Source organism: Monodelphis domestica, chromosome 2, assembly GCF_027887165.1.
Source record: "Monodelphis domestica isolate mMonDom1 chromosome 2, mMonDom1.pri, whole genome shotgun sequence".
Classification (NCBI taxonomy): Eukaryota; Metazoa; Chordata; class Mammalia; order Didelphimorphia; family Didelphidae; genus Monodelphis; species Monodelphis domestica.
Genome location: NC_077228.1, coordinates 540,432,282 through 540,456,860, shown reverse-complemented (window position 1 = coordinate 540,456,860; position 24,579 = coordinate 540,432,282). Strand labels below are relative to the sequence as shown.

The 24,579-nt window shown below is 45.7% G+C and overlaps 1 protein-coding gene across 11 annotated transcripts in view; it reads right to left on the bottom strand.

The window, feature by feature from the left end:
* The window catches only part of TRAF3IP1 (TRAF3 interacting protein 1), an 89,508-nt gene that overhangs the window by 28,596 nt on the left and 36,333 nt on the right, over nucleotides 1–24,579 (bottom strand). For 3 of the 11 annotated variants that reach the window (XM_001362151.4, XM_007486038.3, XM_007486039.3), the window contains 4 exons: nucleotides 16,406–16,481; nucleotides 13,368–13,466; nucleotides 9,384–9,485; nucleotides 7,077–7,097 (listed from right to left, as the gene is read on the bottom strand). In XM_001362151.4, coding sequence (XP_001362188.2) covers nucleotides 7,077–7,097; nucleotides 9,384–9,485; nucleotides 13,368–13,466; nucleotides 16,406–16,481 — 298 coding nt within the window. The remainder of the gene's footprint in view (nucleotides 1–7,076; nucleotides 7,098–9,383; nucleotides 9,486–13,367; nucleotides 13,467–16,405; nucleotides 16,482–24,579) is intronic. The other 8 variants (XM_001362233.4, XM_056820118.1, XM_056820120.1 and 5 more) reach the window with 3 other exon arrangements.

The window sequence follows — 24,579 nt, the reverse complement described above, 5'->3', positions numbered from 1 at the left end:
ATTTCTTTATCTGAGAACTGCCTATCCATGTCCCTTGCCCATTTATCAATTGGAGAATGGCTTGATTTTTTGTACAATTGATTTAGCTCTTTATAAATTTGAGTAATTAAACCTTTGTCAGAAGTTTTTATGAAGATTTTTTCCCAATTTGTTGTTTCCCTTCTGATTTTAGTTACATTGGTTTTGTTTGTACAAAAGCTTTTTAATTTGATGTAGTCAAAATTATTTATTTTACATTTTGTGATTCTTTCTATGTCTTGCTTGGTTTTAAAGCCTTTCCCCTCCCAAAGGTCTGACATGTATACTATTCTGTGTTTACCCAATTTACTTATGGTTTCCTTCTTTATGTTTAATTCACTCATCCATTTTGAATTTATCTTGGTGTAGGGTGTGAGGTGTTGATCAATTCCTAATCTCTCCCACACTGTCTTCCAATTTTCCCAGCAGTTTTTATGAAATAGTGGATTTTTGTCCCAAGACCTGGGATCTTTGGGTTTATCGTATACTGTCTGGCTGAGGTCACTTGCCCCAAATCTATTCCACTGATCCTCCTTTCTGTCTCTTAGCCAGTACCAAATTGTTTTGATGACTGCTGCTTTGTAATATAGTTTGAGGTCAGGGACTGCAAGGCCCCCCTCATTTGTGTTTTTTTTTTCATTATTTCCCTGGATATCCTTGATCTTTTGTTATTCCAAATGAACTTTGTTATGGTTTTTTCCAAATCAGTAAAGACATTTTTTGGGAGTTCCATGGGTATGGCACTAAATAGATAAATAAGTTTGGGTAGGATGGTCATTTTTATTATATTGGCTCATCCTATCCATGAGCAGTTAATGTTTTTCCAATTGCTCAAGTCTAGTTTTAGTTGTGTGGAGAGTGTTTTGTAGTTAGGTTCATATAGTTCCTGTGTTTGTCTTGGGAGGTAGATTCCTAGGTATTTTATTTTGTCTAACGTGATTTTGAATGGGATTTCTCTTTCTAGTTTTTGCTGCTGAGCTGTGTTGGAGATATATAGAAATGCTGATGACTTACGTGGGTTTATTTTGTATCCTGCAACTTTGCTAAAGTTGTTGATTATTTCAATTAGCTTTTTGGTTGAATCTCTAGGATTCTTTAAGTAGACCATCATGTCATCTGCAAAGAGTGATAACTTGGTCTCCTCCTTGCCTATTTTGATGCCTTCAATTTCTTTTTCTTCTCTAATTGCTACTGCTAGTGTTTCTAGTACAATGTCAAATAGTAGAGGTGATAATGGGCATCCTTGTTTCACTCCTGATCTTATTGGGAATGTGTCTAATTTATCCCCATTGCAAATTATATTAGCTGATGGTTTTAGATATATACTGTTTATTATTTTTAGGAATGACCCTTCTATTCCTATACTTTCTAGTGTTTTTAATAGGAATGGATGTTATATTTTATCAAAGGCTTTTTCTGCGTCTATTGAGATAATCATGTGGTTCTTTTTGGTTTGCTTGTTGATGTGGTCAATTATGTGGATGGTTTTCCTAATATTGAACCAGCCCTGCATCCCTGGTATAAATCCTACTTGATCATGGTGGATGACCCTTCTGATCACTTGCTGGAGTCTTTTTGCTAGTATCCTATTTAAGATTTTTGCATCTATATTCATTAGGGAGATTGGCCTATAGTTTTCTTTTTCTGTTTTTAACCTGCCTGGTTTTGGAATCAGTACCATGTTTGTGTCATAAAAGGAGTTTGGTAGAACTCTCTCTTTGCTTATTATGTCAAATAGTTTGTATAGTATTGGGATTAACTGTTCTCTGAATGTTTGATAGAATTCACTGGTGAATCCATGAGCCCTGGGGATTTTTTCTTAGGAAGTTCTTTGATGGCCTGTTGGATTTCATTTTCTGATATGGAATTATTTAAGAATTCTATTTCCTCTTCTGTTAGTCTAGGCAGTTTGTATTTTTGTATATATTCATCCATATCACTTAAATTGGTATATTTATTGCCATATAATTGGGCAGTTATGGAAAGTAATGAATGCTGGAGGGGATGTGGCAAAGTAGGGACATTAATTCATTGCTGGTGAAGCTGTGAACTGATCCAGCCATCCTGGAGGGCAATTTGGAACTATGCACAAAGGGCGATAAAAGAATGTCTACCCTTTGATCCAGCCATAGCATTGCTGGGTCTGTACCCCAAAGAGATAATGGACAAAAAGACTTGTACAAAAATATTCATAGCTGCGCTCTTTGTGGTGGCCAAAAATTGGAAAACGAGGGGATGCCCATCAATTGGGGAATGGCTGAACAAATTGTGGTATATGTTGGTGATGGAATATTATTGTGCAAAAAGGAATAATAAAGTGGAGGAATTCCATGGAGACTGGAACAACCTCCAGGAAGTGATGCAGAGCGAGAGGAGCAGAACCAGGAGAACATTGTACACAGAGACAAACACACTGTGGTATAATCGAACGTAATGGACTTCTCCATTAGTGGCGGTGTAATGTCCCTGAACAATCTGCAGGGATCTAGGAGAAAAAACAGTATCCATAAGCAGAGGACAAACTGAGGGAGTAGAAACACCGAGGAAAAGCAACTGCCTGACTACAGTGGCTAAGGGGACATGACAGAGGAGAGACTCTAAACGAACACTCTAATGCAAATATTAACAACCTGGCAATGGGTTCAAGTCAAGAACACATGTGATACCCAATGGAATCACGCGTCGGCTACGGGGGGTGGGAGGGAGGAAAAGAAAATGATCTTTGTCTTTAATGAATAATGCATGGAAATGATCAAATAAAATACTATAAAATTAAAAAAAAAAAGAATGTCAGGAGAGAGAGGGAGAGGATGAGATGGTAGATCCAGAAAGGATGGCCTAGATTCAAATCCCACTTTGACATGGAGTGGCTGTGGGAATCTGGACAGGGTTCCAAGAAGAGGAAGCACTGATTGACAGTGATAAAAGGAGTGTCTTTATGGGGAGTCCTCTACACTAATGAAATCTCAGGGATGGACAAAAATAAAAATAAGAGCATATTATTTCTTATTATTATTATAACACTAACAACCACAATAACTGTGTCCCATGTCCTCCACCACTGCATTTGCTGAAGCTACCAAAGAAGGCTAAGGTTGCACTACGGTGGATGGAATGATAATGGGGGCAAATGGGATGGCTCTGATTTTATTATCTTCTGCAAAGAATGAACTTTGGTTGAGCAAGGACAGAATATAAATGGAGAACAGGGGCTAAAACCCAAGAGAAAACAGGAGAAAGGAAGAGAGTATCCCCTTTCCTTGGAGGTCAAGTCTCCAGACCCCAGAGAACTACATCCCAAAGTACTGAAAAGAACTAGTAAATGTAATTACCAAGTCAGTCAGAGATCTCTGACAATGTGGACAAGGGGAGAGAGTTACCACAGGACTGGGGAAGGGTAAAGAAAGTTTCAATTCAAAAAAGAAAAGAAAAGGAATCAGAAAAGTCCAGAGTCTGCAAACTCAGTAAGTTCTGTTTCCATTCCTGGCAAAATTCTCAACTGTCTTACTCATGGGAGAGTTAGTGAACATCTAAGCACAATGAACTGGCATTCATCCCAAATGGGTCATGCCATAGAAAATTAAGGATGCTCACGAGAAAAAGAAAGGTCCCTTAGAGGTCAAATAGGTAAAGAAATACTTTTTAGGATGGCAAAGACCTGAGAACAAAGCAGCTGCTTAATGAGAGGGAAAGAGCCAAACATATTCTAGGAGCTGAATATGATGGATGACCGGGGAGCTCTGAGGATGAAGAGAAAGTATCCAAAGCAGCATGGAACACCTTCCAGGAATTGCTGAAAAGCAAAATAAGCAAAACCAGGAAAAGAATCCCCCCAATAAGCATTTTATCAGTAGTTTACTACATCTGCCACACACACACACACACACACACACACACACACAGTCAATGAAAAAAAAGAAACCAACCAAATCCTGTCTATTTAGAATGAATAGCTGAACTTAGCTGCCTTTAAAGAAGGGATAAGACAGTGAGTTCCCCTGCTTCATCAGAGGCGGGGACCTCTGGGTGTGCAGGTTGGAAAACCTCAGCTGACTCATTTCAGATGTGGTGGGTAAGTAACCTTTTTTTTTCCTCTGATTCTTTGCTACAAGGAGAAGGGAGAATGTCCTCTGGAAGCAACAGTGAAGCAAAACCAAAAGATATCAATAAATTTTTTAAATTTAAATTAGAGAAGAGGAGGTCCTGCCAGACTAATCTCCAGTCTCTTTAAACCAGGCACAGAAAACCTTCTCACAGAGAATTTGACAGAATGTCTCCTGTCACCTACATGGACAATATGGACGAATGTCCGGCAGCAGCAGCAGTGGCCGTCCCCCAGCATTCATAGGGAGTCCCAGAGAGCAATTATTTTATCCACCTGAGAGCAGAACAGTCAACACAACAGTAACAGGAAGGTGGAAACTAAGCCCAAGGCCCTGCTGCTTGAAAGCCTGCCACCACAGCAAGGATCGCCATCAGAACCATCTTGGGCCCAGGAGGTGATGCTTTTGGGGGGCCTGCAGAGGACAGGCTGGCATCTCCAATACTTCTTTAGTCACCTAGAAGCAGTCATTTTATCCATCTGCACAAGTGGACAAATCAATGAAAGTCACAATGACTTGCTAGTATGGGATCCATCTGAACTATAATCCCCTCCCTAAAAGCTACGACAGCTAACATGTCTATAGCATTTCAAGGCTGACAAAGTAGCTTATAAACATTACTTCCTAAAGAACACTTATATAGCATTTTCAAGGCTTGCAAAGCATCTCGCATCATCCCATTGGATCCTCACAACAACTCTGTGGGGAAAGCACTACTATTATCACTCCTTTACAGATGGTAAACCTGAGGCTTAGAAAAGGTACATGACTTGCCCAGAGACACTCAGCTAGTAAGTGTCTGAGGGAAGAGCTGAAGCCAGGCCGTCCTGACACCACACTGCCTCTCCAAATCCAGGCTAGACCATCACAAAATGAAGCAGATTCAGAGTGGCTGGCTGGTCTACCCAAAGAAGAGTCTTTAACATAGAGGTGTCGACTCCAAGGTTTTGGGGGAAAGCACCTCAGATACTGGCACCTGTGCCTGAGTACTGGACACTCTGTGACTTGGATATTTATCCAATGACTTGGGTGGAGGCAGAGAATCAAAGAATTTTACAGTAGGAAAAGTGGTTATCATGTCAAACCTATGCCCATACTAGGCCACTGGCCATGCAGTTTCTATGTGAAGACCTCTGAGAGGGAGGACTGTGTGAAGGGAATCCCTTGGGGTCTTACCTGTGTCCCCAGACAGCTAGCTTTACGTCACGTGACCTGGAAAGGATTGAGTTAGGATTCGGGGAGAAAGGAGAAGAAATAAAAGAGGAGGTTCCAGGAAGTGGTCTCTCTCCATTCCCTTGGACAGGCAGGGAGAAGGCGGTGGCTGAGATAGCCATGTGGAGAAGCACCCACGTGGCGAGATTAGAATAGGTTTAAATCCCTCTATCTATGCTCTTTTCTATTTTGAGTAAATAGTAATAAACTCTATGGAAATTAAGGACTGGAGTTTTAATTTCGCTTTAACAGGACCTTCTCCAGTCCTGTTCCATTTCTGAACTCTCAAAGTTTCCATGATCTATTTGCTTCATTCCACTTGGCACTCATGGCTTCTGGCACCCTTTGGGGCCAATTTTGCCAACCCTTCCCATATTTACAGGCAACTATTCCACCATCTCCTTCAGGCCTCGCCTTCTCAGTGGCTGGCAGGTGCTTTATTTACATCTGTCCTGTATTGACTCATCTGTGTGTACAAGGAAAAGCTCCTGAAGGGTGGGCATTTTCTGCTTTGGGGTTTGATTCTCCAGAATCAGCTAAGGGTCTTCCTCTGAATTCAATGAAGTGTGTGGCCTGGTCAGACTATTAATCCAGAAACATATTCAGGTTGACTGCAATAGTGGCTTATTCGAGCCTCTGCCTCCTGTTTCTCTGCCATCCATCCTCCATTCAGATGTCAAAGGCATTTTCCTAAAATGCAGCTCTGAGCACTCCCTACTCAATAACCTCCAAAGGCTCCCCCTGGCCTCCTGGAACAAGCAGAAACTCCTTATCTGACACCTCCCCTCTGATCCCTCCCGTCTGTGGCTTCTTTAGTCCTATCCAGTCTGGGCGCCAGCCATCGTAGCCTCCTCTCTGTTCCTGTCCCATGATATCCCATGCAGAGCATGGCACTCTCACTGGAGCTCACCATCAGAGGATGCCTGGCTTTCTTCCAAGACTCGGCTCATGGTCTTAGTCTTGGTGGGAAGCTTTTCCCCGTCCCCACGAGCTGCTAGTTTTCTCCACTAAGGCTATCTTCCATCTACTGTGGCATCATCTCATAAAGACCTTTGTTGGTGCATGTCGTCTCTCTCATTGTGCTCTTTGAGGGCTAGGCTTATTTTCTGCATCTTCTTGGTGCCCCCAGCTCTTAGCGCAGTGCCTGGCACAAAGTGGGCCCTTAACAAATGCTCACTGATTCTGGGCACATTCTAGGAATGCTGGGGCAAAGCTGAGGGGCATCCAGGGCACAGTAACCAGTCTCAGAGGGCACGCTCCAAGCAGTTTACTTGAAGCAGCTTGGAACATGTGTCCTAGAGAGGCTTAGACTAGGGAGGTGGATGGGGGATAGCTTAGAAGACCTTCAGAATACTTGTCTTCTGGACAATCACAGTGGAGGGGAATTAGACTTCATGTTTTCTGTCTCTAGTAGAAGATCTTGACACAATGAATGCATGTTACCCAGAGGCAGATTAAGTCTTGATGTAAGGAAAGAGCTCCCGATTACAGCTATTCAAGGGCAGAAAGGGACGTCTGGGAAAGGAGGAGGACAGTTCATTTTGGAGAATGTCCTAGAGGGGATTCCTATATAACTCTGGGTTAAGGGCCCTCTGGAACCCCTTCCAAGCCTGTGGCTTAATTACTTCCAAAGGATGACTCTGAAGCGATGCCCATCAGCCCGCTACTCCTATTAAAGCACACAGGACATGGAAAGCATGAAGTCAGGCACTGAGAGCATTAAGAGGATGAGAAAGGGCTTACCTGCATCGCTAGTGGAGTCACCTAAAAAGAAAATACATTCACTTTTATTATCTTGACATACTGGTGTCCTTGGATATCCCCGGGAAGCAAGTGAGCAGGACCCGCTTAGATGAGGAAACCCTCCTGATGTGTCCCTCCCGCCCTCCACTTGGACTCATTCATTCGAAGAATCATTATGGCTTTTTTGCTTCTCTTCTGCTTTCCTGGCTGTTACCTGAATATGGCCTGATAATCACTGCTGTGGTTGAACATGTAAACGGAGCAATTTAAAAAACGCATCCACTGAGTTTTAAAAATCACTTATGCATCATATGTAATGTGTGCATCTATCTATGTTTTCATATATGTACATGCGTGCTCATATTTCCCATTTCCTTCCTATTTTATGGATTCCAGTGTTCAGAGTAAACACACCTACTTTGCTTCCTACTTAGGCAACAAGGCAAGAAACCACAATTAACAGGAAAGAAATTTCAGAGTTGGCTATTCCAATTTGGAACCAAGGAACCAAAATGGGAGGGGAAGCAAGATCCCTTTGTGTTCCCACCTATCTGGACTGGCCATCGGGCGAGGAGGAAAAGGAAAGACACTTTTGTGGAAGCTCAGGATTTTCTTCTATCTACGTTCACACGTGAAGTGCCTATTCTCTGAGGGACGCTTTCCCTGTGATTCACAAATGCTCGGTTTCTCTTCCATGCCACTTAAAGAAGACATTGCTAACTTCTTTCAATATCCTTTTTCACCTCAAAAACTTCAGTGTTTGTCAATTAGGAAAATTGCCAGCGTTCAAAAGCTGCTATGACAGTGACTATCTAGTAACCCTTTAAAAAACCCTCACCTTCCACCTTAAAATCAGGACTGAGTATCAGTTCCAAGGCAGAAGAGTGGCAAGGACTGCCAATGGGGGTCAGGTGACTTGTTCTGGGTCACACAGTTAAAAAGGGTTGGAGGCCAGATTTGAACCCAAGACTTCCCGTCTCTAGGCCTAGTTCTCAAGCCACCTTTCTGGAAACACTTTACATGAATTAGTATTTCAATTGTTACAAGAGTTTCTATATACATCTAAGAACAGTCAAATGGTGTTGAGCAAATAATGGCTGATGCCACCTGCAGACGGTATATCTATTTGTCAGGCAAAGCTAGGCAACAGAAGCCCTCCTTCTAAGCCCCCTCTCAGAAGCTCAACAACCATCCAGCTGCCCTCCGTCCATGAATTTAAAATGTCCACAAAAGCAAAAGCAATGGGTACACTGGAAGAAGGGGTGTCCTCATCGGGGAGCTCCCCATCTCTAATCCCTACCCCGTCCCTATCCTTTTTTACAAGCTACCCAGGTGCCTATACAGGAGCCCAGCCAGAGCTCCTTCCAAGCCAATGAACGGTAAGGAGGCAGAAGCACCGTTCCATAACTGGCCATGGGCCCCCATCACAGCTGGTGCCACCTTGCCCTGTGACTCAGGGATAAACCAGGCTGGCCTTGGACTGAGCAGCACCACGTACCACCTCGCCCACCCCCACTGGAACCCGATGCTCATGTTAAAGCAGTCAGATGGACAGCTGGCTCCATTCCCTCCATTCCCTGTGAGGAGAATCAGGCAGGCAGGCCTCGCATGCCATCACTCCAGAGCTATTCCCTCCAGAGAGAGGCAATGGATGCTTTACTCAGGAACAAGGCATCGCTTGTAAAGAAAATCCTGAAAAACATCCTTGACGATGGACAATTCTGAAAAGTTCCGACCCCAGTTCAGAGCTCCAACTGCCCACTCGCTCACACGAGCCTAGCTTGGACCCTTGCTCTCTCACACACTCAGTTGGGCTAGAAAACAGATTTCTTACTAATATAGAGAACAAGAGACAGCCTGCGCAGTACTCAAAGGTGAGCACTTTTGAGAGGCTCTCTGCCTAAAGCAAGCCACCAATCCCACAATGCTGTGGGGAAAGCCACCCGCCATTTTGTGTTGAGGTCAAAAGCAATGGCACAGTCAGGAAGGCTCTAGACTTAATGGGAGGGAGCCCCTGGGTCAGAACAAACAGAGTGGGGGGCCAAGGCAAGTCTGTCCCCATTCTGATGCTCAGACCCCTCATCGACATAAATGTTGATGGTCTCAGTCACTGATGCCATTTATAGAGCACTCTGTAAACTTTAACTGCTAGGTCCGTGACTCCTAGATGTCTCCCACAGGAAGGCTCTTCCAAAGAGAAAGCCTCCTATGACAAGGCCCTCTGGGAACACTAAAGTTATGAGGCCTTGGCTCCGGGTCCAGAGTCCCTCTGCAGAAGGGGAAGGGTTGGCCGGGGAGGATTCTTACCTTTTAACTTGGCTGCTGGTTCTGGCTCAGTGTTTTCATGCCACACACCAGCTGGGCTTCCGTCTGAAACACTAGCTGAATTATTATTAGCTTCCTTTCTTCCTGACATAAAATAGTTCAGAATAGGCAATTAAGGCTGTAATCTGACATTCAATTCAATCGCAATCATACCTGAATGCCCTATTGCTCGGTTATTTATCTGTGGCTTCTCGGGGCAGGGAGAGATTGCCTGGAAATGTCCCAAGGCTCTAGTGAAGGGCAGCTTCTGATGACAGGTGTGGGGGTGAAGGGGCGGGAAGTCCATGAGGCAGCTAGCACAGACTTCAGAAATGGATTGGAAGCCACCCTGCCCAAACTGGCTGCCCCGCCAAGACCAAGTGGCCAGCCCTTCTTTCCTTGTGGTTCTCTCCTGCCCCGACCCCACTTGTGCTTAGTTAGGACAGTCCCTCTCCTCCCACTGGAGCCCTGAGTGTAGGGCAAGGTGATAGATGATTCTCTGGATGTGCTGAGGCAGGATGGCACGAGAAGAAGGAAATACTTTTTAAAGCTGGCACAAGGCAGTCCTTGACAGATTGGATGGACGTATGGCAGTAAACAGGGGAGTGGGTTAATGTCTCAAAGGAACAGAAGTGAGCAATAGTCATAGGAGTCGGCCTAAGTGAGCGGAGCACCTGAATGGGTCGTCTGGTTAAAATCAGAGGCTACGGTCCCAAAGTGTGTCAGGGCTGGACGGCCCACTGATTTACTAACAACTCAATAAATGGAGAAGAACAGCCAGAGAGAAAAAGGGTCCTAAGTTTTTCTATAAAGTTTAAACATGAGAAGCTTTAGGTGCGAAATGCCACAAATACCAGAAAAGGAGGCTGCTTTATTACATATAATGTACACGTTTTTAAAAGTTAATGATAGAGTATTTGCTTAAAAGAAAGTTTTGGTAGAGAAAAACTGTTTTTGGAAGTTCTACTTCAGCTAGCTAGTAATGTATGAAATTAAGAGAATATCACAATATCATTATCAAGTTAGCCAAGAGGGTGACAGAATCATTTTAGTGGCCAGGGCATGAATTTAGAAGAAAACACACACTTCGGTTTCTCTCGTGTTTTCCTCATTTGACAATGTAGAGCTCTTTTTCCCCCCCAACTGAAAAACTCTGGCAAGAAGAGCAACCATCAATGTACTTGCCTTTTATTCCAATATCAATGACCTTTGGCTGTGTGGGGATCTTTGTGTTCTCACAGAATCTCTGGGGTAGTGAATATAGACCTACGCCAAGGCTATACATCAAAGAAAAAGGAAAACAGTCCGTATATACAAAAATATTTATAGCAGCAAAAAAAGCTGGAATCTGCCCATCCACTGGAGGAAGGCCAAACAAGCTGTGGTATAGTCATCTAATGGAACAATACTGTGCTCCAAGAAATGAGAAAAAAGATGGCTTCAGAAACATGGAAAGATTTAGATGGATGCTACAGAGAGGCCTGGGCAGAACCAGAAGAACAATTTATACAGTAACAGGACTATTAGGGAACGGGATGATTAGGAAAGTTATGTAGTGAAGATTAACCAGCTTCCTGAGGACTGATGAAAAGGAATGTGCCCATGGTCCATGGTCCTTTTGACAAAAGGATGACGATGGGAAAGAAATGCAGATGTAGACTGGGGTTTGCAGGACTGTGATTATGTGAAGCACGGGTCCCTCCTGTGTTTCCTTCTTTTTAGTGGGTGAAGAGAGATGGGAAGGGGAAAAAATCATGTTTGATAATTGAAAACTACTACTAATTTTTAAATGCACAATTTAAATTTAGAAACACTCCTGGATCTGAGATAGCCTAAAGTGATGACAGAAAAGAAAAAAGGGCTTCTGCCTACAAAGAGATTTAATTCAGCTCTTTTTGGTGGTGGCAAAGAATTGGAAACTGAGGGGATGCTCATCAGCTGGGGAATGACTGAACAAGCTGTGGTATGTGCTGGTGATGGAATATTGTTCTGCTATAAGAAATGATAAGCTGTAGGATTTCAGGAAAAAAAAACTTGGGAAGACCTCCATAAACTGATGCAGAGGGAAGTAAGCAGAACCAGGAGAAAAGTGTACATACTAACAGCAATGCTATAAGATGATCACCTGTGGAAGACGGCTCTTCTGATCAAGACGAGGGACCCAAACAATTTCAAAGGACCCAGGAAGGAAAGTGCTCTCCCCTCCCCAGAGAGAACTGAGGAACTCAGCTGTGCTCAGTGAAGCAGAGGTTTTCACTTGCTTTTTCCTGGGAACATTTTTTCTGCATGTTATCTTTTACAACATGATTGATACAGTAACATAGGACACATATCCATGACATTGATACCATATCATTTTCCTTCTCAAAGGGTGGGGGAGGGAGGGAGAGAATTTGGAACTCAACATTTTAAAAGATGAATGTTAAAAATATTTACCTGTAATTAGGAAATATTTAAATATATAAAAATATATTTAAGAAAAGGAAAAAAAAGATGCAAAAAGCAAACTCTTGATTCCTCCAAGCAGCCCACTTTTCTATATTCTGAGTGAGGCTCAGTTTCCTTCTCTGGAAAAGGGGAGGAGGATTGATCCCCGTTCTACTTCCACACAGGATATTTTACAGAAAGTGCTGGGCTCCACTTTAAAGGCCCCTGAAAGCTCTCCTGTTTGAAACAGCTTCTTCCTTCCACCCCCAACCCTGGAATGTGGGCAGTGCCCTGGATGCTAATTATTCAAGACAATGCTGGGTAACTTATCTCCACCTTCCACCTTGCCCCCAGTGAGAAATCTGAAGTTTCTAGCAAGGAAGAGATTACCATCCCAGGCCACACTCTTGCAAAAGGACGGATTCAGTCCAAAGGCCAAAGGAGGGCACCATCTTGTTTTAGCTACTGCTAAGTCTCAACGACTGAAAGTGTTGGAACCAGCTGTGTCACGTGAAAAAAGAATAACTTTGAAAGAATATGTGCTCTGGCCACCACAGTGTAGGAGGCAGCCTCTGGACAGACATCCTCTCCAGGGAGGATCGGCTGTTAATTCTGAATCAGTAGCAAAGGACTGAGGCCTTCTTCTCAGCAGTGTCAAAAATAGAAACAACCAACCAAAAAAACGAGACAATTTTAAACTGCCAAGTAAAGGGGGAAAACAGTCTCACTTATTTTAGATACTGAAGACCTGGGGGGCCGTGAGGACTGTCTCCTGAAGGGCTAACAGGTAGAAGAGGGCATAACCTGATTTTTCGCGGCCCTAGAAGAAAACTCTAAGAGGGATGGGTACAAGCTCTCTCCTGAAGACTGGCTGCCTGCAGGGGCAGGAAGTAAAGGTAGCTTATGCTGCACTGGTCGGGGGGAGGGCAGGGAGACTGGGGACTACAAGGTTTCCGAGGTCACTCCCTGTTCCCAAACCCTCGAATCTTGTCCACAATAAGTAATCAAGCACCAGCAAGAGAACGAGGATCCTCCCCCTTTTTTTGAACCCTTACTTTCTGTCTTAGAATCAGTACCATGTGTCGGCTTCAAGATAGAAGAGTGGTAAAGACTGGGCAATGGGGGTTAAGTGATTTGTTCAAGGTCACACAGTTAGGATGTGTCTGAGGGCAGACTGGAACCCAGGACCTCCCATCTTTAGACCTGCCTCTATCCACTGAGCCACCTAACTGTCTCACTGTTACACACTTGGTCTACCCAGGTTCCTGAAGCCCCGTGCCCCAGCATGCCCCGAGGGGACCCCCCCTCCCCCTTTAATGTCCTGCTCCTGACAATAACCTACAGCAGGCAGGGCCAGATATGTGGGCTCTCCAACTAGGCCCTAGGACCCACCTGTTCTTCCAAAGACTGTTGGGTGCCAAGCAGAGGAGGTGGTGAGGCTGGCGCCACAGCGCTCAGGGTTACTAGGAAAGGGCCGATGGGCCTCCAACGCCTCAGTAGCTGTGACCAGAGGCTGTGCCTAAGGGGCCGGGTCGGCTCTGAGCAGGGCGCTGTTCTTACCTATCTCGGGCGACACCGTTTGCTGCTCCGGTTCTTTACTCAGCCCAATTGTTGGGTCTGAAATAGTCTTAGGTGGGACACTATTATCCTCCTTTCTTCCTGACATAAAATATTTCACACAAAGCATTAAAACGTGGTTGACAGTTTCAAACAGCTGACTTGTAAGCCAGTAGCTACCGACAGACCAAGTGGCCCTGGGAAGGGGAGGGAAGGAGCGGACGGAGGCGGAATGGGCAGCTCCACTGGGAGGGGTGCCGAATGCAGCTGGGACACTGGCCGCACGTCCCCGCGGGCAAAGGGCAAAGGTGGCCACTCCACCAAGGCCCGCTCCGCGGGCGGCTCATTAAAGATCACTGCCAAGGGCCCGGGCTGGCAGCTCCAGCATCACCTCGCCGGAGCGCTAGGCGCCCCCCGGCTTTCGCTCTAGACGGGACAACGCTCTGGTGTCCATGGGTTCGCCTTCCTCTCTTCTGACCCAGAAATAGAAGTGAGGTTTGGTGGTGGTACCTGGGATCTGGTCCAAGGGAGCGGGTGGGGGGGGGCCCATCTGTGCCTTGAAGAGTAGCCACGGGCACTGAGAGACCCTGACTTGTCCAGGGTCACCCACTCAGCCAGGGAGAGGAGGCCTCCGGCTCATCTTTCCATCCCTGAGGCCCGTCTGGTGCCAACAGGGCCCGTCACGCTCTCTCTGACTGACAGGGTGACCTCTGAGGAAGCCACGAAGCCGCTATTCTCACATAAGCCATGCCAGGGCTCCCGGCAGCATCTCACAAGCCCTGCAGCAGATGCCTTTCACACCCATCCAGGTCCTGATGCTGGGGCCCTCCCACAGCCTGGAAGTAAACAGCTGCCAAGAGAGCCTAGGAGGGACAAAAGGCCTGCCCTGGGCGCCCCTCTGCCCGGCCTCCTTCCTTCAGGGTCCCTCAGCGCCCTGGCCTCTCTTCTTCTGGGCCTCTCCCTCCCTAGCTGGCTGGCTGGCTCCAGAGAACGTGAGCCTCTGAAGGGCTTTTGTCTTTCCAGCCGGGCACCCAGTCAGAGCTCTCTGTTCTGGCCCCTGGCCTCCTCCTCCCTCCCAGGTCCGTCTCTAGTCCCTCCTCGGGAGCTCCACACCCCCCACGCAGTAAGAAGAGGCCGAGCCGTCTGTCCTGTAAGGCTAAGGCTGAGGAACACAAGAAAACCCCGCACGAGAGGAGGCCTGTCGAGTCACGCTCAGGCTCTCTCTCGGTGACTCTGTCCCAGCAAGGACAAATCGCTCCCCTCGTCCGAGGATCGCCGAGGGCAGAAGGGGGCCGACCAGCACAGACCCCAGCCCCGAGGGGCCTTCGCCTGGTGCTGCCCACACGACTCTTTTCTCTGAAGCAGATGCAGGTGTTCTCAGGGCTGAAGACGCTAAGCGCCAGCCACTCCCTGGGGCCGCCCGGGCCCCTCGCGCACGCCCCACCAGCCGCAGAGAAAGCCGCGAGGACGCCAGCACCGCTCCTGCTTGGGACCAGCACGGTCCGGCAAACACACAATTTCTTGCACTCTCCCAGCGGCCCCCCCTCACTACAGGGACGTCTCAAGGAGAGAGTCCGGCCATACCAAGTCCAAAACAAAAAAACAAACGGCCCTGCCTACAAAGAGCTTCTGTTCCGGCAGGAAGTAACGTGGCCGAGGAGAAGTAAAGCCAAACTAGACACCAGGTAGAGCTCCCAGAATGTCCCGGGCAGGGGGTTCAGCCTGGCCTTCGGGAGGAGGGGCCCTGGAGCCAAGCTCTGAAGGAAGCTGGGGATTCCAAGAGATGCCAGTGAAGGAAATGCGCCTGCAGGCCCGGGGACAGCCTCAGCAGAGGCTGAGAACCTGAGAGCAGGAATGATAGGCCAGACGCCTCCAAAGAGGCACGAGTGCACACAGGAAGAGCAAGTGCCCAACAGGAAGTGCTCTTTTCTCCTGGAGACTCACAAGGGATTCCTGAGCTGAGGAATGGCCTTCGGGATGAGTTGGCAAGGGCTAGGGAGATGGGCCAGGAGCATTATGTGAAGACAACTTCCTGGGGGCTGTAGCCCAAAGTCAGCGACTAGAACTTCTACACACCATCGTCCCTGGATTCCCGAGGAAGAGCATTTGTCTTACGAGTACTGTGGGGCAGCCGTGCTCTCCTCAGGAAATGGGGAGGGCTAGGGAGAGGGCCACTGGGAGACGGAACAAAGAACTGGGCAGTGCCCTGAGGGAATGGCTGGTAACTTTTGTTTTTAAACCCTCCCTTCCATCCTAGAATCAATACTGCGTATCGATTCCAAGGCAGAAGAGCGAGCGGTAAGGACTTGGCAATGGGGGTGAAGTGACTGGCCCAGGGCCACACAGCTAGTTGAGGCCGAACTGGAACCACTCGAACCACAGCTGCCCCTGGCTAGTAAGCTGAAGGGCAGCCTCTCGTGAGACATTTCATAGCCATTCTAAGAGCTCCAGAGTGGGTCTATCATGTTTTCACCTTTGAGGTCCAGACCAGGCCCTCAGGCAAAGGTCAAGAAAAGGCATATTCTGGGCAGCAAAGGGAAGGCCCTGAGCTCGGAGACACAAACCAGGAGGCCACCTTCTCTGAGGAGCCAGAGGGAAGCCAAGCCCTGGGCCAGCGTTGGAGCATCGCTCAGCCCAAGCTTTCTAGCTTAGCCTCACCCCTGGCTCTCCAGAGCCCATTCTGAGGGCCGCCTCTCACAAAGCACCCTCAAAGAATGATGGCCAGTTTGGGGCTGAAGCTATCGGTGGGGGCCCAGGCCAGCACTACAGATCCCCAAATGGAGGAAGCTTAGCTCCAGGCTGTGTGCTAGTAAATGGTGCCTTGTACATGGGAGCGTGTACTAAGAGTCGGGTCTTGGGCAGGAAGATTTCCTCTGCAGGCTGCCATTTGCTTCTTGCCTCCCCCACACCACACTGGAAGTGACTCCGGCTACAGTTTGGGGGCTTGAGGTCACAGAGCCACCTTCTCCCTTGAGATTCCCAGAAGAGTGGCGCCCTCCCCCCAAACGCGGCCCCTAGAGACACTAGGGCTCCCCAAGTACCTTCGGCTGAGTTTTTGGATCGCCATCTTGATCCTTTTGAGGTCAACGACCTAGACACTCGATTGGTGATGTCACTCTTAAAGAAAAGAGAACGGGAGAGATTAGAAAGCAATACAAATAAACACTCACTTTACAATGGATTCTGAAAACATGGACCACATGTGGGCTTGCTTGCACCCTTGGTCTTTTGGGCGCCTATCGAGGGACGGGTACAGGTTCCATGTGACACAAATCTTTATCCACACAGCTCTTCAGTTCAGCGCCCCAAAAGAAAGGGAACGACTTCAGCTCCTCCAGCTAGAAGTCCAACTGGACAACCCAACCAAATAGAAGTAGAGTCCAGGCAGTTTGCATTCCGGGGATCGTGGCCTTTTCTAATTCTAACCTTTTCACCTGACAACTAGTTTTTCTTCAAGAGAAAAAGGCCAACTCAAAAGTATGGCATCCCAAACCTCAGGAAGTGAGCTCCTTTGAAAACATCACCACCTGGACCCCAGGCAAAGTCTACAAGCACGGAGGAAAGGAATGAGGAGAGGCTCTATAGAATGAGGAGAGGACTATAGAAATTCAGTCCCAAAGATGGCTTTTAGACAAATACATTTTTATCTTAAATCAGTCCAAGACAGCCTTAGAGAAGGGTGGCTAAAAGTATACCTTGTAAACCTGCCCTGAGGGAAGGAATAGATAGACTACCCTGGATGAAGTTTTTATGGAAATGGGCTTTCTGTCTTAGAATCAACACTAGGTATCAGTTCTAAGGCAATTGGGGAGTAAGCCTCTTACCCAGGGTCACACAGCTCAGAAGTGCCCAAGGTCAAATTTGAACCCAGGACTTCCTACCATCAGGCCCAGCTCTCGGTCCATTGAGCAACTTAGCTGTCCCTGTAAAAAGGTCTCTAATGGGCTCAAAAATAGTCTCACCTTAGGCAGATTTAATCATTATCCCTAAAACACTGGTGATAAAGCCTTTGTTCATAAAGAAGGCAAAAATACATTCCGTTTGGCCTCTATCTGCGTCACCACACACTGTAACCGAGAAAAATCTGAATTACATTTTAGAACGGAAACAAGTATATCAAGATATGCCAGTCTAAGATGTGCTCATTGCCATCTTGACAACGAAAGTGTGCAAAACTCCAAGTGAAGCGTTCCGGGATTGTCATGTTCTGGATAGCAACGTGAGACTGGAAAATGCTCCAAGGAGAAAAAGAACCAAGTTCAATTTCAATCTAAGTCATTACGGAGTTAAAGAAACGTTCAAATTCTTTTCAATTTTATTCGCTAAGAGCGGTCAGTGATGTGCAAGTCCACGTCCCATTCAAACATTCAGACACAAAAAAGAAACAAGAAATGTTTCTAAAACAAATGGCTTTAAATGCTGCTTTAAAAAAGGAATGAAGTGCTGGCTAGCAATGTGGGAATTTTCTTTTAAAATGAAATGGTTTTTAAGGCAGAAAACTAATTTTTAAGTGACGTATAGAGTTGAGCCAAGATGAACTGAAAAATCTGGTGAAATGAAAAGCCAACATAAGTCTGTATCAGTCCTCTGTAAGACTGTACATGTGTCTGTACGCATGCACACATATACATATCAGCTCATCAAATTACTGGTGGCATAAATAAATGGAAAATATTGAGTTTACAGTTTGGTATTCAGTTTTCTTTTATTCTTCTTCCTTGTGTGTCTAACAAAAAAACCTGATTATCAGTGACAGTACTAGGAAAGTAGATCAGGGCTTGGTGCCCCCCAGTTTTTTCCCCTTTCTTTTCTTTTTTTGACCTCTACTCCTACTCCTGGGTTCAAATTAACTTTTTTTTTTTTTTAATATGGGTTGAGAGTAAGAAGTGAACAAAGCAGGGGTAGTTAAGTGGCACAGTTGATAAGAGAGCCAGGCCGGGAGTCAGGAGGTCATGGGTTCAAATCTGACTTCAGATACTTCCTAACTATGTGACCCTGGGCAAGTCACTTAATCTCTACTGCCCAGTCCTTCCCAGTCTTTTGCCATAGACCTGATAATGAGTATTGATTCTAAGACAGAAGGTAAAGACTTTAAAATGGATTGAAAAAAAGTTTTTTCAACAAAGAACAGAAACAACGTTCTAGGTCCCTGGTGCTCTGGGAAGCCTCGCACCTTTATATCCCAAAGGTTTTCTTTCAGAAGAGAGCCAACAGGCATGGCCCTGGGAAAGGGATGAGAAATATACAGCCCTGCCTTGTTGAGAGAGGCGGGGGAATGTGGGTGCTGAACCCAAATGTGTCTGATGTCTGACTCAGAGGAGACACGTGTTGGTTTGCTCATCTGTTTCTCTCAGTTTCTTTTTTGCTCTTAAGTGGCTGAGGGTGAGAGAATAGCACATGAAGGTGAAGCACAAACAAAGGCTGTCCTGAAAAATCACAAATAAGAAAAAAAAGCCTCCAATAGAAAGGTGGTGTTGGACAGGGAAGGCCAAGAGGCCCAAAATGAAATGCTTCTGTAAAGACGGGGATCCAGCTTGGGTTCCCGAGGTGAGAGGCATTTCCAAAGAAGCTTTCTGGGTTGGACCAGTCTATGCTTGGACTGGGTAAAGGGAAGGCAAAATCTAAAATTGAAACAGTCACCATACAAAGATCTCTACGTAATCACAACTGCCCAAACTGGAGCTGTGCAAACGAGTTCACTGGGCAGAAAAGCAGCCCCCAGAGAAAGGGAAAAGCATCAGACAGGCCCATCCCATTTCACACAACATCCAGCTCAAGGAGACACGCAGCACAAAACCCAGCCCAGCAATAGAGAGGCGATCGATCTTCTGGCTCACACGGAGACCCGCTGACCAAGGGCAGCAACAACTGAAAGTGCACATTCATGAGAAGGATGGGAGAAGTAGGAGCGCCATCACCTTGTAGAGAAGAGCAGTTGGGAGGAAGAGAGCCTGGCCTGAAACCAAGGTGCCCTGTCCTCCCAGGAAGGCAATAAACTGAGGAAAGTCAAGCCACACAGGCAGTCTTTCTACAACAAACTATTTCCATCACTGGCACAGGGGAACTGAATTTTAATTTAAGCCCACACTAGAGTCCCAGATGTGATGTGTAAGAAGTAGGAAGACCAAGAAGGAGCAACCTGGACAAGGCTGAACACACTCAAGAAATCTAACTGGAAGGGACAACTCTGAAAGCTCCACAGATCTATTTCCAAGATATCTGAAAGAAGGGGAACTACCAAAGGATTAAAAAAACAAACAAATCAGAGGCCTATCATCTACCTCCATGTGGGTGACCTCCGAAGGAGTCCATAATGAAACCGGCAGAAGGGAAAAGGCCAGCGTTCAGAAATAGTGTTCTACAACAGACAAACACCTTACGTCTCAAAACCAACTCTGGGGTCCACAGGAGATCCGATCCGATTGGGATTTAGCCTTTGCTGGCCATTTTTAAACAGTGTGTGACACTGCAGGGCAAAACGTCCATGCCTCAGTGCCCTCCTCCAACAAGACACTCTCCACGCATCTGCTGAGCTACTACAAGATTCGAGCTAAGGAAGGAAGGTGCACGCTTCAAACAGAGTGGGAATCCCACTGGAGAGTGAGCTTTCTTCAGCACTACTGTTAGTCTCCTCTCTGAGGTCCACAGCCTCTAAAGGAGCTTGACTGAACAATTCATATGGGGGAAACGGGCATTCTTCAGGCCTATCATGCTTAGTGTATCTGTCCAGGACTGGAACTGCACTTTGATAGACAATGATGTCCACCCAGAACAGATTAGGAAGCCCCAAACTGGAAACCAGTGGGCAAATTAGGCAATTGCTTCAATGATCTCAAGCCATGCCCTGACACAGCTTCCGACTTTCTAATCCACTGACATTCATCCAGGAACGAGACGTGACTTACATTGTGGAACACCACAATCTCCAAAGCAACAAAACTTCAGGTGGCACAAATGATCCAGTCTGCATCACTGAAAGAAATGCCACTAAAGAGAACACTGGGAAAGAGGGTGGGCAAGTCACGTGGATGGAAAGCTTCAAGTGGCAGCAGCTATCAAGGACTTAGAGGAAGGAACGTCTCATTTTTGGAGAACTGGGAGATTAAAGACTGAAAGTGGCTTTAGATATCCTCTAGACAGCCTGGACAAGAACTGAATGGGCTAAGAAGGCAATTTTCAACACTGAGGCGAGGGCACAAATAGATGAGATCAAAGAGGAATTCAGTTAAAAGTATTGTGCATCTGAATGTTCTTATTGGTGCTTACTAAGCTTACTTTTTATCTTGTCTTAAAAGATGTATCTGGCTTATTTCTTGTCAAAGTGAATCTGTGAAGGACTAACAAAACAAAGTGAGGCCTTAAGGATACTGCCCTGAATACTATTAGAAAAGAACAACATAATAACATAAATGTTTCCTATGACATCTCCATGCAACACTCACTTCACAGCTGAAATGAATTATTATGGGCCCACTTGTTGTACAACCAATGGAGAGCCTCACGGAGCTGGTCGGGACTCTAATGGCCACTGAGTCTATCCCTGTTCAACATATGCAACAGATGGTCAAGTCTTTGGTTAAAGACTCCCAGTTCAAGGGAGCTTCTCCCAAAGCAGCCCTTTCTGTTAAGAAAGTCTAGTAAGCATAGCTCCTGGTCATGGGAATCGCAAAGTAGGAGAGCAATGAGGTCACCTAAAAAAGCAGCTCTTTGCTTTCTTCATAAATCTGGTCCATGGAATCCTTGACAACAGGAGTTGAGTCTTTCCTTGAGCACTTGCAATGATGGGAAATTCAATACCTCATAAACTATGGAGCCCGAAGATCTGATTTTGAGTCTCGGCCCTCGTAACTGGGAGAGTGGGAGCAAATTATTTAACCTAAGTCTTCGTTTTCTTATCTGTAAAAGGGGGATAATAATAAAATTTCAAATGCTGTTGGGAGGTTTAAATAAGGGATTCTGCATAAAGTGCTTTGGAATTCCCAGTATCCTAGTCAACAGTCAGTAAACATGTACCACATACCTACTATGTGCCAGGCACTGGGCTCAGCTGCCAGACACAGGGAATCTTCCTATTTATTATTAGGCTGCTTCTGATTCTTAGGGAGTAACTCCTAATACTAAGCTGAAATCTGCCCATCTCCATCCATCCTCTGGTAGGAACTGTTCCTTCTAAAGCTTCACAGAACAACATGTATCTTTCTTCTCCATGTAAGTCCTTCAGCTGTGTTACATTTAAATTAGTTGTCTGCCATAAACTGTAATAGTTAAAAGAGTTGGGGTCATAAACTGTAAGAGTTAAAATAGTGAAGATATAAATTGTAGTAGATATTAGAGTGGGTGAGTAAATTGTGACCGCAGAAAATATGTTTCACTACAGTGTCTTGGTTTTAAATCAAATATAAGGTGGTCGCCAGGGAAATATTCCCAATTATTCAATATACCCAAGTCAATTGGGTTTTATAGAGATTTTAATTAACAATACAATGAGTAATTAAAGAAAAGAGAGAAAGAGAGAAAAAGGACACAAGTATGAAGGGCCTTAAGCCAACATGGCCTAGACCTGAATCTTAAGAGAGAGAGATCAGTCTTTTATCACTCACAAGATCTGTCTAAGCAAGGATTCTAGTGTCAGAGTCTCCTCAGAGAGAGTTCCAGCCAGAGTCCTCCTCAAAGAGCCTTCCAGCCAGAGACTGTTCCAAAGGGCCTCTCTCCAGAGCCTCCAGAGGGACAGAGTCCCCTCAGAGGAGCTCCAGCGAGACCTCCTTAGAGATTGTCCTCCAAGAGCTTCCCTTCTCCAGAGCCTCTCTCAAGAGATTCTCCAAAAGGATTTTGCTTTTTCTTATATAGAGAGTTTTCTCCTATGTCACCTCCCCTAAGTCCTTACATCTACCAATCATAATAGACGTTTTCTAAAGGACTGCCCATTCTAAAAACACTGCTGGGTCGACCAATCCCTTTAGTAAGTTTGAACCAGAAAAACTTCTGAATAAGTTTTCACCTCTTTGCTCCTGGCAAGTTTACAAGTTGCCTGACCTTTAATAGGTACTTAGCACCCCATTGTATCAATTCTAAAAATAGGCATGGCTTAAAGAAATTTTTGCCTCCTTATAAGTATGGGTTTAAGTACTTTCATTGTTTAGCAAGGAGTTTTCTCCCCTAAAGCAGTCTGAAGTACTTGGAGTAGAGGTCCTCCCATTTCTGATCCAAGTAGAGTTCTCACTGTCAAAATGGGGAATGTTCCCAGTAGGGAATTGTTCCAATGGAGAATTCCCCAATGTGGAAATTTGTAACATTCACAAGTCTGAGAAATTTCAAGATTTACAGCAGTTTGGAGTCTTGACCACAGATATATAAATGAAGCACTACGAAATGCCTTTGCTAAGAGCCCCCGAGAAAGATTTAATATGGAAAGTGTGTTCCAGTGTGTTCTGCCTTTGGAAGATCTAAAACAATCTATTTGTCATCAGGCACACAAATGGCAGTACAGTGCAATGGAAAGGAACCCTGGGTATAAAGGCAGTCACTGGGATCTGGATCTTAGCTACTCTGCTCCTTACTCCCTGGAAGACCTGGGACTTGTTATTCCCCCCATCCTTTGGGGTCCTCAGTTTTCCTTCTAGATCTAAATCTGTAATCCCATGATACACCAAGGCTTCTTGCTTCTTTCATGAGGCCTAAAATTCCTTTTTGCCACTGTGATGAGAGATATTATAAGTAACAATTAAAATTGCTATGGGAGCTCCATTTGTGAAATGTTCTCCCTCCTCACCTCTGCCTCCAAGCTTCCTAATTCAGCTGCAATCCCCATTTGTGCAGGAGGCCTTGCCCAGTCTCCCCATCTCTCCTCTTTACCTGGGCCTTCCATTTACACTGTATCTATGGCTGGCACCTAATAGGCACTCAATAACTTGTTGATGGACTACCTGTAAAAAGCGGCCAGCTGCCCAATCCGAGCTCATTCTATCCCCAGATCAAATTTCCAAAGAGGTGCCAAGACAGTCAGAAGGCCTCAATGACACTAGAGATCATCTGAATGTTTCCCCGGCCTCCCTCACATTCACTGCCCTGGGCAAGTTAACTCATCTCTCTAGTCCTCAGTCTCATCTGTAAAATAGGGATCCCACCGCCCTTACCGCCTAGATGTGAAGATCAAATATGTCACCATCACAACAAGCTCTGACAATCCTGAGCTGCCAGACACACACCTACTACTAGAATCCCACTGAGAGGGGACTTTCCTCCTATCCATCTATAGTGGATCACTGTCCAACATGACCCTGACATCTGGTCACCAGCAATTTTGTGATAGCTTAAACAGGCAGAGAACAAGGTTGTTTTCCAAAATCCTCAGAAGAATTTTATTGTTGTTCATTTGTGTCCATCCTGCCTGACTTGTGACCCCATTTGGGGTTTTCTTGGCAAAGATATTGGACTGATTTGCCATTTCCTTCTCTGGCTCATTTTACAGATAAGGAAACAGGCAAACAGGGTGAAATGACTTGACCAGGATCCCAAAGCTATTAAGTGTCTGAGACTAAATTTGAACTCAGGTCTTCCTGATTGCAGGCCAGCTATGCCACTCTATCCCCTGCACTTTGTGCAAGTGTTCTTAGTGTTTAAGAAAGCAAATGGGTTATCTTCAAGGTCACAGTTTGAAAAAAAAGACTAACCCCCCAAATGCATTCTATTACAATGGCTCTAGGATCCCAATGATGGGTACTCCATCGAGCCTGGCAGGCCACCCCCCACCTGTGTGATGCCCATCCTTGTCCTCCTATGGGTCCTCTACTACAGATACATCCAAAAGACAAAAGGCCTCACTCAAGATCATTTGGTTTTTTTTAATATTTTGTGGGTTCCAATGGGATATGGGGCAACCCATCTTCCATCTCCCTTCTTATCACCTATTCTTCTTAAAAACACTTTTCAGGGAAACTAGGTGGCTCAGTGGTGAGAGCTAGCCCTCACTATTCTTCTGCTCTGGAGCCAATGCTTAGCAGTGGTTCTCAGACAGAAGGGAAGGATGTCTTCTTCCCCTTTTCTTGCATCATTTCTTATACAAAGATCATTATTCCAACTCTGCTGCACACACTACACATATCCCAGCTGAATGTCTCTCCAATACTCTCGAGTCTCTAAAGAACGTGGCATTCATGACCAGCCAACTCCTAGCCTCCGTGGGAGACAATCTAAATCCAATCTAAAATGATAACCT